This window comes from Ahaetulla prasina, chromosome 1, assembly GCF_028640845.1.
Source record: "Ahaetulla prasina isolate Xishuangbanna chromosome 1, ASM2864084v1, whole genome shotgun sequence".
Lineage (NCBI taxonomy): Eukaryota > Metazoa > Chordata > Lepidosauria > Squamata > Colubridae > Ahaetulla > Ahaetulla prasina.
In genome coordinates, this window is record NC_080539.1 from 238,867,461 (window position 1) to 238,880,725 (window position 13,265).

At 38.9% G+C, this 13,265-nt stretch overlaps 1 protein-coding gene across 1 annotated transcript in view; it reads left to right on the forward strand.

Moving 5' to 3' along the window:
* The first annotated feature begins 3,354 nt into the window (after positions 1 to 3,354).
* Positions 3,355 to 13,265, forward strand: part of LCT (lactase) — a 29,987-nt gene continuing 20,076 nt past the window's right edge. Inside the window, exons 1-7 of the mRNA XM_058194202.1 lie at positions 3,355 to 3,859; positions 4,346 to 4,422; positions 6,398 to 6,481; positions 7,371 to 7,473; positions 7,859 to 7,925; positions 10,117 to 10,822; positions 12,491 to 13,136. Coding sequence (XP_058050185.1) covers positions 3,355 to 3,859; positions 4,346 to 4,422; positions 6,398 to 6,481; positions 7,371 to 7,473; positions 7,859 to 7,925; positions 10,117 to 10,822; positions 12,491 to 13,136 — 2,188 coding nt within the window. The remainder of the gene's footprint in view (positions 3,860 to 4,345; positions 4,423 to 6,397; positions 6,482 to 7,370; positions 7,474 to 7,858; positions 7,926 to 10,116; positions 10,823 to 12,490; positions 13,137 to 13,265) is intronic.

The following is a 13,265-nucleotide window of genomic DNA, read 5'->3' on the forward strand; positions in this document are numbered from 1 at the left end:
GGCACAGAAAATACATTGCTTCATATTTTTGGAATACCATTTTCAGATTGGAATTACTAAGATAAAATACATTGTTAAACTAAAAACAGTCAAGTTTTGTTTTATGTTTGGGACAAGAGTTTTCAAAGCATGTGTTTTGTTCGTCTGATCTCAGAATGCTACTCTTAAGTTCAGGGGTTTCATGGTCAAAGCCATTCATTGTGTATTTATTTATTTATTCAATTTTTATAGCCTTTTGCACATCCTTATATGTTGATCTTGCTGGATAAAGATCATTAGTCCAAACATCAAAATTGAATTTTTTTGGACCGCCGCCCCCGTGATTCTGTTAAAGCCGCTCAGACAGCGCAAATCAGCTGTCTGGCGGCTTGAAAACCTTTCCCTCGGGAGAAGAGGGAAAGGTGAACAGCCAGGTGGGGGTAGAGCTCCCCAAGAGCTCCAGGAATAATTCCTGGAACTCGAAGGGTGAGAGCTCCCTGTTTAAACCTGGCAAATGCTCCAGATCCAGAAACTTTTGCATCTATGCAGAACAAAGCGCTCACGACCATCTCTGCTATCAAGATGAAGATATTCTAATTACCTTAAGCAGATGGAGTGGAGGCAAGAAGCAGGGTGTATGTATGTTTTAGATCTCATCTCGATCCTCGGAAGGTATTTGAGAAGAAGGAAAATGTTGGATTTTTAATGAGGCGTGAAAACGAAACTTAAGGAAGTCCTTGTTAACATTGTTGGCGCCTTGTTAACTCTTTAAATTTGATGGATTTTATACTTGAGTGAAGAAATCTTAAAAGAGAAAAGCCGAAGGTTTATAGAACTGATTTACCCATTTCAAATAAGTTGCTTGAAAAGATTTGACTTTGTTGCAATTTACAAAGTTTAAAGCAAGTTGGCTTCTAAACAAATACAGCTTGCTGATTCTAAGGGAGCTGCCTCGCTAGTTCAAATACACAAATTACAAGAAGAGCTGAAAGAATTTCTGAAGGCTCAAATTTTTGCCCGAGACAAAAAACTTAAGGAAATTGAGGAGAAATTATTGGAAATTAAAAATTCTGCTACAGCTGAGAATGAAGACTTACAAGAAGGTATGAGGTCAGCCTTTATGACTATGTTTGAAGTTATAAAAAAGCTGGATGGAAAAGTGCATGAGATTGACCAAATTAACTTGAATTTAAAAAGTCAAATAGAGGAGCTTTGGAACAAGGTGGAGAGAGCGGATGAAGAACAGGTTTTATTACAATATAAAATAATGGAATCTGCACTGAGGGTGAGAGGTTTAAAAGAAAATAAGCAAGAGAAGATATTTGCAGAAGCCTTCTCAGGTGATTGGACACACAGTTATTAAAGCAAGAGATTTTTATATTAAGGTAATGAAGGCTGGACATTCACCTGATTTAGAAGTTAAGGTGGGAGGAGAAGTGGAAGTGACTAAAAAAAGGGAGAAGGAAGTAAAGCAAACACAATTTGAAATTGGGGCTGTAGCTTTGGGAGAAGAAACAGAAAATAGGGGAGGAGCAAAGGATGGTAATCTCTAAAAAAGAGCAAGGAGTAAAGAAGCAACATTGTCAGATGAAAAGTGTTTCCTTTTATAAGAAAGGGTAAGCTGTAAGTGGAAATTTCTGATTATAAAAGAAATAGGATAATGTGCATTTGTTTGAGTCTGTAAATGTGGGTGTATTATATTTATGCTGTTATATATGGTGGATTTATCTATTGGATAAAAATTGAAAGTAAGAAAGGATAATTTAATTTTTTTTATTAAATGTTTTATAGATGGTATTGGAAATTAAGTTGGGGTGTATTTGTTTTAATTTGTAAGTAAAATGTGGGAGATATATTTTATTGACGTTATTTTATTAATGGTGGATTTAGTTACTTTGCATAAAAATAGATGTTGGGTTTAAAGTGTTGGGGGGGAGAAATTAAATTAAAAATTAAAATAGAAAGCGAGTTATTTAAGGTTAAAATGTTAAAATGGTCATAAAATATTTGTAATTGTGATGGAAATATGGGGGGAGGGTGAAAAATTGAGATAATGTCAGTGTAATATTGGAAGATGGATTATATGTTTGTTATCGAAGACTGGAGGTTAAAAATATTGAACTTGTTGGAAACCTCAATGTACCAGACTGAAAACCCACAAGAAAATATACCGGAATGAGGAAGATGGACTGACTACATTTAGAACAATTATTGGATGAAGAAACATCAAATATTTTATGAACGAACATTTCCTTCTTTTTTGTTTTTTGTTTTTTATGGAGAAGGAGAGTTGTGGATTTAGGGGAGGGATGGGAATTTCTGGAATTAGGATATTCTAGTTTATGATAGTTAGATCTTATACCTTGTATTATGCTCTGGAAAGTCAGGGTTGGGATGGGGGGAGGGGGTGATGGTGGAGGGGTGGGGGATGTAATGGGGAAAAAAAATTCGTGAAACTTTTTAATAAAAAAAATTGAATTTTACAGTTGTGATACTAAAATATTATTACAATAATTTGGGAATAGGGTAATTTTGTTATTTAGCCTTGATCAAATGGAAAGAAATTCATGCACAAACTGATATAAGATGTAAGTGGAATCTAATTTAAAGAAAAATATGTAGTCCTGATAATCCAGGTTGGCCCATGCTACAAGGATAGTTTTAATTCTTATACATGGCACTTTTTTTTTTCAGTCCAGAAAATCTCATTGCTACCTATTTGGCAAGGTGAATTTTTAGTATTGAGAATACCATGTTGGGGGAGACTCATAGTTTCTCTGTGTGTTTAGAATCCAGGTGAGAGGTAGAGGTATCCTATTGGTTCTAGCCCCCTTCTGATCCTTTGAAACACAATTTGGATTTTTAAAAAACCCCTTAGGGATGTGACTGAATACTGTATACCAAGCATCCCACAAGAGTTACACTGGCATCGTTGACTTATCCTTTCAACATCTGCCTAGACTCCGTTTGGATAGTTGGTGACCTATGGACTTGGCAATACATTAATAAGTAATAAGTTCTGCCACTTAAGTTGCATTTTTAATGCTTGCTTCCTACTTTTAATAAAAGACATTCAGCGAATTAAATATTTCATGGTGTTATTATAGTACACCACCATTAGGCACCTTTGTATCAGCAGTTGTAAAAGTTAAATGTTAAATTTTATTATCTCTGATCTAATATAAATGCAGCATGAGTCCTTGTGCTATAGCATCCACAGACATGGAGCTAGTTTATAACATATGTTTAGTTTTACTCTTTCCTTTTTTTTGCTTTGGAGAAGACTGGAAATTTGGCCCTGGTCAAGGGCGTATTTTCATTGCAGGTCCTCTTTCCATTGAGTTAATGAATACATTAAATTTTGAGAGTAGATGTATGGGAGAACCTACGCTTTATTCTGTAGAGGCTCGGCTAGATTGTCTTTGCCATCAACAGTCACTCACTTCTTTGTCATCACACTTTGCCAGGCTCCGTGCAAAAGGTGTGACGCATTTTAAGGTGGCCTTGCCATGGTCTCGTATCCTGCCAGAAATGAAGGTTCAAAAGCCCAACAAAAGAAAGGTGGAATGCTACCAACAACTTCTCAGAACTCTCAAATCTGCTGATCTTAAGCCAGTTTTGATTCTGCATCAACAAGGTTTGCCAAAATCTTTAGGCACCCAGCTTAAATCTACCACTTTTGCTGATCTTTTTGCTGAGTATGCAGACTTTTCATTTAGGTCTTTTGGTGAATCAGTGGGCACCTGGATCACTTTCAGCCATTTGCCTGAAAATATCAAGGAATTATCTCTTGAGGATCCAAAAGTCTCTCCTCTACAAATGCTGGTTTCAGCACATCAAAAAGCTTATAAAATCTATCATGAAAAACACTCATTTAAAGGTAAGTTGGAATGAATGAATCAATGAATGAGTCAATGAATTGCAGTTTTGGACAATGTTAATTTTAGAGATTGGAGCGTAAGAGTGAGTACAATGCTCTAGTGTGCTAATATCACATATTATAGAAGTATCACAAGATGTCTTAATTCTAACAGTAATAAAGGGTAAACATTTTTCCAAAGAGAACCTTATCAGTCTTAATTCAGTTGAATTCCTGACATATGCTTTTCTTAAATATAAGCTGTTTTTTCCCATCATCTCAAAGCCAAACGCGTCTTCCCATTTCCTATCCATAGGCACAGACAAAAGTGCATTCTGCTTTTTATTTTTTTGAATAGTTCACTAGTTCTCATTTATTCATTCAAACTCTAGTGCTGCCAAATCCTCAAGGCTTACCTGAAGACTCCTAACTACTTAAATCCTGATTCTTTCCATTCATTTTTCTCCTTGGATTCTTTTAACAATACATTTTTTCCCTAATTTTCAGGTGGAAAAATATCCATTTCCTTGGACTTTAATGATAATCAGCTGGTTCTTCCAGAATCATTCATATCTTCAGTTTGGGTAATGTGTTTAATTTTCTTGGAATCAGATTAGTCTCCAACCTGTAGCTGGAAAAAGAAGAATTCTAACTTGCAAAACATATGACACAGAATTTCCCAAAGCAAACACAGCCCATTAATAGTTTAATGAAGCAGTTCTTATAGCCTGTTTGAGACTGTCCAACATCTGGCAAGCTGAAGATCTTGTTGGAAAAGAACATAGCACAAAACATTTTGTACTGTACCTGTTGTCTTTATGGAATTCACAGCAATTAGTTACCATGACCAGTAGCCTAGCTAATCTCCAAAGGGAATATAACACATTTATAGAAATAAGCCCATGAAATGGCCGTTAGTTTTAATGACACTATGGTAATACCAACCTTTGAAGTCTGGCCACTCGGGAGTAGAAGAGGACTTTTCCGTTCAGGTTAACTGAGAAATCTTCCTAAATCAAGTGAGCTATTTTAGGAAGCAAGATGCTGGATCAGATGAATCCAACAAGACTTTAATATTCTCAGAATATCTTCAGAAGTGATCTTCTGATTTTTATTTTTATTTTGCAACTATTGTCTTCCATATGAGAAGGCATATGGAAATCATCAATAAGTTATCCAACTGAATATGTGCCTTTTTTGGTCTCCATGGGGAATGGCAACTGTTCACTATCTTCACAGCTGAAAATTATATCCATAGAAATAATGTTAGGATCAGGGGTGTCAAACTGGTGGCCTGAGGGCCAGATACGTCAGGCACAGGCCACGCCTACCCCAGCTACGTGAAGGGGGGAAACGACGCAAAATGTCATGTGACAGCAATGTGACACCACGAGTTTGACACCCATGTGTTAGGTGATGCCTAGGGCTAGATTCAGCATAGCTACACCATAGTGGAACCTCTGTGTACCTTCCTAGCAAAGTAAAGGCGCCCCTTAAAAAAGGATCTTGACTGCTGGTGGTGGTGTGTTTGTGTCCATATAGTTCAGGGGTTTCCAATCTTGACAACTTTAAGACTTGTGGACTTCAACTCCCAGAATTCAGCTGGGGTATTCTGGGAGTTGAAGTCCACCAGTCTTAAAGTTGTCGAGGTTGGAGGCCCCTGATGTAGTTCCCTCACTTGTTCTGGGATGTCTTCTCTACTTCCTAGCACAGGGGTGTCAAAACTCGCAGCCTGTGGGCCTTATGTGTCACGCACTGGCCACACCCATACTCGGTTTAGTAAAGGGGGGAAAGTCATGAAATGTCACATGACAACACCGTGACAACGTGAATTTGACACCCCTGTCCAGCGGCAAATCTTTGTGTTCTTCTCACTCAATTGCATTTAATGATTTAAGCATTTAAATAATAACGCTTCTGCTTTTTTTTTTAAAAAAAGGCAAAGGTCTTCAAGTTAATAAATAAAATAAAGTTAATAGCTTATGCTTTACAAGAAAATGTACCTGTTTGCTGCTGTACTTTGCTATATACATACATAACTTTGATTTCTCTGCTTTTGCAGTATTTTTTTTTCACCTTTACATTTACATTTGGGAATAGATCTTTGAGATTTTGTGTTTTGTGTAATTTCAGGGATTATGGATTTTTCTTAGATTTGCATTAGCATGCAAGAGTAGCTAATCCATCTTTAAAATCTGAAAACAGGGCAACACCGTGCTAAAACAATTCTGCTTCATAATTCGTTCTCTTTGTATAATGCTGTTATTTTTCTTCAGACCCGCCATCGAAGTATAAATGGGTATTTTAAAAATAAACCTAGTTCCAAAACATAATATAAAAGAAGCATTGAGGGGGAAGATGTAGATCAACAGTCAACAGTGTCAGAATCTACGTGTGTCACATGCACACATGTGGGGGGCTAGCCCATTTTGATCCTGTGGGTGCCTCCCTTGGCAGATATCCTTGATTATCCTGACGAATGTTCTTCCAGAGGTATAACTGCAGAAATGGTTGCAGATATTTATGGCCTCTCCATAACAAGGTTCTGTTTCATTTTAGGCCTCTATAGATTTTCTGTCCCTCAGCCTACGGTACAACTGTAAGATCGAAGCAAGTATTGAAAAGGTGCTCAGCAAAATCAAGGTAATTCAGATCAATTGCACCAATTTACTTTGTGGTATTCTGCAAACCCTCTCTTGAATAGCCTTGCTGATATTAATGCAAACTTTTTGCAGCCTTTCTCAATTCAGTACTTCTCAGATGTGTTGAACTGTCAACCTCTCGCCAAAGGTTCTGTAATCAAACACATCTGGGTGGGATACGTTGCCTGTCTAGGGAAACCTTAACTAAGTTCCCTTAAATTAATGTGAGTGCAGTTTGGTGCTAAACTGGCTGTTCATCTCCAAAGCAGATACAATTAATTTTACAGAATGTTCACTTAGAAACAAGCCACGGAATTTGCCTGAACCTTGCACACCGCTCAATTTTCTATGTATTTATTGGCAACCTAGACCTATGTTTATTGGGTTTGCTCAACTGAACAGAAAACTGTAGCCTTCATCTAACTGGGTAATAAATCCAGTATGTGTGTTCTGATATTCCTTCCTCCAAATCTTTCCTTTTGATCAATATCCCTTTCAGTTCAGACTAACCTATATTTTTAAGCATGCATGAGAATGAGTCTTTAATGTTGCCCTTGGTCTAAATGGGAAGGCATTTTCAATTAAGGGCCATTCTGATGTGCTGTCTGAGGATTGTGACCAAACATAACAGGAAAACTCAGAGGAGGAAGGATGTTGATGGAGAGTTTTATTCATACATCATTAATCACCAGCATTTACCAAATCTTTCTACAGCTCTTAGGAAAAGCAATGTTGGCTTTTTTACAGGGAGTAATTCTCCCTTAAGTAAGATTTGATTGATTGATTGATAAGTCATTCAATTCCTATCAATCACACAGATTTTCTCCAGAATGATCTTGACTCTCACTTAAGACTAGTACATGTCATAACTTAATATGTTTTGGTTTCAGCATCTCATACATGATAAGGATGTTCTACTCTTTACTCTAAACCTTTCTGGATGTTCTTCTGTTGAAGAAAACCTACCTACAACAATGGCTTCCATTTTCAATGGTATGTTTCTTGTGCGGGAAGGACAAGCGGCACTTTTGTGTGGCTTAGACACATATGGATTAGGAAGCAAGAAAAATACAGCAATTTTCCTACTGCCGGTGGGAATGCTATTTATTTCCATGGGGAGGGGGAAATCAAATGGATGCTTGTGGTTGAGAGCAATAACTTCATATTAGAGGATAACCTTGTTATATGAGCTGCAAATTAAGCAATTTCTCTTGAGTGTGATGGAGGGTATTGCACTTAGCAGAATGTTTTAGACCACTCTTGCTAAAGAGCAGATATGCCTCAGAAGGGCCAGTAGTCAAACTGAAAGTTCTGACTTATTCTTGCTTATCTATTTATTGCACTGAATCTGTTCTCTATTTTCCGACCATACATGAAGCCGAAGCACAGGTGAAAGGCTACGATGTGAACTCCTTCTTAGAGAACTTAGCCCTTCCAAAAGCAAGGTATGAAATATTATTTTTTCCTTACGTGTGATTAAATAAATAAAGTGCATGCTTTTTTTCCAGCAGTCCTAATATGCCTCTTTTATAAGAAATATTTGGTAAGTGCAAGCATTTTGGTCAGCACTTAAATAATGCCATTGCAGTAAATCAAATATATATTTTGTGTTAGCTTCAGAAATCCCGTGCTTGACCAAAACTCTGTTTTTGACTTCAGGCCATATACTTTTAGCCCAACTGTTCTAAACTTCAAATGTTTTAGGAGAGCAATCTGGCAGTTCAAGAGAGGGCAAACACTGTATTGTCTAAATGTGTTACTACTATTCTTAACTTCATACAAAATATTGTGACAATGGTTTGGTTTGGTTGCTTTGAAAATAAGGAACCCTGGGATCCAGCTAGGAATTCTTAAAGCCCTAGCATAGCTTACCACCAAAGTTTTGGGGAAATTTTGCTTTAAGCCATAGCTCTTTCCCCAAAGTTTTGACTACTGCCTTCTGCTTTCCTCCTGAAGTACCCTTGGATTATCAGATCATGAGAACTCAGTGCTACAACTCGCTACTGTGCATTGTTTGACTATCTGATAACTGACTGACTGATAAATACTGTCTGCTCTCAGAACCCTGACAAGCTCTTCAGTTTAACATTTTTATTGAATTATAAAGTATTATAAAATATAAAAGTAAATAGGAAAGCAAGGAGGGGGAAAGAGGGAAGAGAAGTGAGGAAAGATAAGAATTTCTTTTCTTATCTTTCCTTATTTCTCTTCTCCCTTTCCCCCTTCCTTTTTTTTAAGCAAAAGAAGCATTGACTTCCGACTCTCTCTGTTACAGTAAAATAAGGGATTAACATCAAATCACAACTTTTTGCTTTTTCATAATAACATGAACAAGCCATTTCTATAAAGATCTATCAGACTAATCAGTAAAAGCCAAAGTCAGATTTTCATTCTTTTCCACATCAAGCGGAACTCTTATTCATGCTGCTCTCATAAAATGGCTCCATCTAGTATATTAATTAGATCAAGAGAAGAGATTGCTGACATTTTGCCCAATTCTGAAATAGTTCCTTTCATCAAGAGCACGTTGGTGGTGTATACAGGTAGTCCTTGACTTACAACAGTCCATTTAGTGACTGTTCAAAGTTACAACGGCACTGAAAAAAGTATAACCATTATTCACACTTATGACCGTTGCAGCATCCCCACGGTCACCTGATCTACATTCAGATGCTTCACAACTGACTCACATTTACGATGGTTGCAGTGTCCCAGAGACATGTGGTCACCTTTTGAGACCTGATAAGCAAAGTCAAATTCACCTAACAACCATGTTACTCATTTAAGAACCACAGTGCTTCACTTAATGAAGTTGGCAAGAAAAGTCGTAAAATGGAGCAAAAATCACTTAACAAATTTCTCACTTAACATAAAGTTTGGGCTCAATTGTGGTCGTACGTTGAGAACTACCTATAGAGTCTCCTTCCCGATTTAGTGCATGCATCACCAACATAGTTGATTTTCAGATGGGCTGGATAAGCTCTCTTGATGGTCTGGAGCTTAAGATCAAAATCTCTGGAGGTATTCAGATTCAGATGCAGGTTTCTTTTTATCATGTATGTGTGTGTATACATGTATGTATGTATACATATACATGCGTATACATACATATACACATGCACATGAACACATTCCCACGTGCAGACAAAATATTAGCCAATATGGTTTGAACTTTATAATATCTCTCTTACCAATGAAGCGGTGACTCATTAGGCCAGCCAGCAGACTTTCTACATTTTAGTCTGATTTTATAGAGACAAATCTAGACAAATCATCAGAATGACCAACATGCATCATACTATTGGGCACAAACGCCACCCTTTGAGTACATGGGTGTAATGTCATGACGCATGTACACAAAGGCAGCGTTTGCATTGAGGTATCACAACCGCCAATTCAACATCTGCTTTGAATTTCTTTATTCGTGGTGGGTTTTATGAAACTCTTATACACTAAAGATGGTTCTTATCCTAAACCCTGGATGATTCCCCCAACAAATATAATGGTTTTCACATCAATTTTGCATAACATAATCTGTATTTGAAATTAGGTGCCAAAATTTCATTTGAATGAATTCATTGGAACGAGTCATGATAAAAAGTACAGTTACTGATAAAGTCACATTTTTTTTTAAAGCTCCCACAAGGATCCAGCTATTCAACCAAAGCAGAAGGAAGACTCTACACAAGCTGGGACTCCGCTTTCAAACTATCAAAAGATTTGGGGAAAATTTGCTAACCAAACTGAGCTGGAAAGAGACTCTTTTTTGGCAGATACGTTTCCCAGTGGTTTTCTATGGGGTACATCAACAGCATCCTTTAATGTTGAAGGCGCCTGGGCAGAAGATGGGAAAGGAGAGAGTATCTGGGATCGATATGGACATCAAGGCCAAATCCATAAGAATCAAACTGCTGACGTTGCCTGTGATAGTTACCGCAAGGCCGAATATGATATGTATCTCCTTAGAGGCCTTCACCCCAAGATCTACAAATTTTCTATATCATGGCCTAGGATTTTTGCCAATGGGGACAACAGCAGCCTGAACCCTCAAGGAGTGAATTACTACAACAAGCTCATTGACAACTTGCTGGATTCTGGCATTGAACCCATGGTGACCTTGTTCCACTGGGACCTTCCTCAACTGCTGCAGGACTTTGGTGGTTGGCAGAATGAAAGCATCATTGATGCTTTCGTCAACTACGCAGCTTTCTGCTTTGCCACTTTTGGAGATCGTGTCAAGCTCTGGATTACCTTCCATGAACCCTGGGTCATTAGCTATGCTGGCTATGGTACAGGACAGCATCCTCCAGGAATCATCAGTCCAGGCATAGCATCCTATAAGGTACCAGAAGCAATAAAATTTGCCCTTACTTAAAGGTTGAAGGACAATTGCTACTTAATCTAATTAATATAAATCACGTATTTAAAAATTTGAAATCCAAGTCCTGAAGACTAAGATCAAACCGCCAAGTATTTAAGAGAGAAGTGGGCAACCAGTGACCATGGTGGTTGCACATGGTGCCAACTTCTCCTTCATGGTCCCCAGAACACCCTCAGAATCCTTCAACTATATCTGGAATGAAAAGGGCCAAACTCTTAAACCCGGCTTGGCCTATTGCAACCCATCTGCTTATTATGAAGGGTCCTGTATTTGTACAAAAAATGGGCTGAGAAAAATCTTTAGATTTTCCTTCTCAGAGTATGGTTAATTAAGCCTAAATCAGGAGCCTCAATAGATGAACATTAGAACCTACTGATATAATATCATCTGGATTAGCACTCTTTTGTATTCCTTCTGTTGTGATTCAGGCCCAAGTAGGTAATAGTAAACGCAATCAGTTCAAAAACAAACATACCTTATTAGAACAGCTGAGAATTAACTCATTCTCAGCATCGTCCAAACTAAATCAAAGCAAATTCTTCATAACACAATTCTTCAGTCTTATCACTAACCTTGGTCTAATTAGACAAACTGCCAAAGGCTTTTCTTGACAAAAGTTCAAAAGCAAAAGATACTGACAAGAAATAAATGCAGCGAGCCAAGGAGCAAAGCTATCAACGTAGTTCTCCGACAAAGAGCCCAAATGCCATTGCTGGCCTTTTAAGCCTTATGGGAGGGGCCAATTATCTCTTGGCCCTACTCCCAAGTCGTCCTCTTTGCTCTAGCTCAGTGGTTCTCAACCTTTATAGTGCTGCGACCCCTTTAATACAATTCCCCACGATGTGGCGACCCCTTTAATACAATTCCCCACGATATGGCGACCCCAACCGTAAAATTATTTTCCTTTTGAATTTATCGTGCCTGAAGCCGTATTGGCTAGCGATCTGAACTGCTTGTGATTGCCTTGAGGACGGAGGCATTAAAGCGAAGACTCCTCCCCTATTAAGTTTATCGCGCCTGAAACCAGATTAGGCTAGCGATTGGGAGTGATTGCAGCTGGCTTGAGAGGGAGACATCAGAGCAAAGATTTCTCTCTTTTTTAATTCATCGCGCCTGAAGCCGAATTCGGCTAGCGATTTGAAGAGCCTGCAGCTGGCTTGTGGAGTCAACCATTGGAGCGCGATTCTTCGACTCGCAAGTATACTTCCCATATTTCTGATGGTCTTAGGCGACCCCTGGCAAATCGTCATTTGACCCCCAACGGGGTTGCGACCCACAGGTTGAGAACCGCTGCTCTAGCTGCTCTTTCCTTCTGGCAGCTCTTTCATGTGTGCATTAGAAACAGGCTCCTCCTGTTCCTCTGCCTCACTACTGTCAGCCTCTGGAGGTTCTGGAGTCCACACATCACTCCCAGATGGCCCTGGCCCCATCACTGCCTCCGATGCAGAGCCCTCATCTGGGCCTTCCCCAGCCTCCAGGACTGGCCCATGTTCTTCCTCAGCCTCATCGCTGTCCAACTCCATTGCCAGCTCTGCAGGCTGCTGGTGGACCACAACAAAAATATTGCCCAAAAATATTCAGTGGAGTAATGTCTAACTGAATTTATTGTATGCTTCTGTTTTCCAACAGGTGGCTCATATCATCCTCAAGGCACATGCTCGAACTTGGCATGTTTACGACACGCAGTATCGTCCCCAACAGCAAGGGAAGGTTGGCATAGTGTTGAACTCTGACTGGGCTGAACCCCGAAATCCCAGATCTCCCCAGGATTTGAAAGCAGCCGAGCGCTACTTGCAATTCATGTTGGGTTGGTTTGCTCACCCAATATTTATTAATGGTGATTATCCAGAGATCCTGAAAACCCAGATTGAGGAGACAATTAAGCAGTGCCCACTCAACAATGTTAACCTCCCCACATTCAGCAGCGAGGAGAAGAAGATGGTGCAAGGAACAGCTGACTTCTTTGGCCTTTCTCATTATACTTCTAGACTTGTTGGTGTTTTGGATAATCAAACCTGCAGTTCAGATTATGAGACCTTTGGGGGCTTTACCCGGCATGTGGATCCTTCTTGGCCGACGACAGCTGCACCTTGGTTGTATGTTGTTCCTTGGGGGTTGAGGAGATTGCTGCAATTTGTGTCTGAAGAATATACAAAGACCAATATCCCCATTTACATCACGGCAAATGGTGCACCTATTGATGATGGAGCCGATTTGATTAATGATACCGCAAGGGTGGATTACTATCGTCTCTATATCAACGAGGCCTTAAAAGGTACTGAAGGTTTTTCATGTCGAGTGTCTGAAAGCTTGGTGAATATTTGGCTCTTTCGCCAGATGCTAGCTGTTAGTGTCCCATGTATTGTTTATCTGTATTGGCCTGATAGGTAAAATTTACATGTCT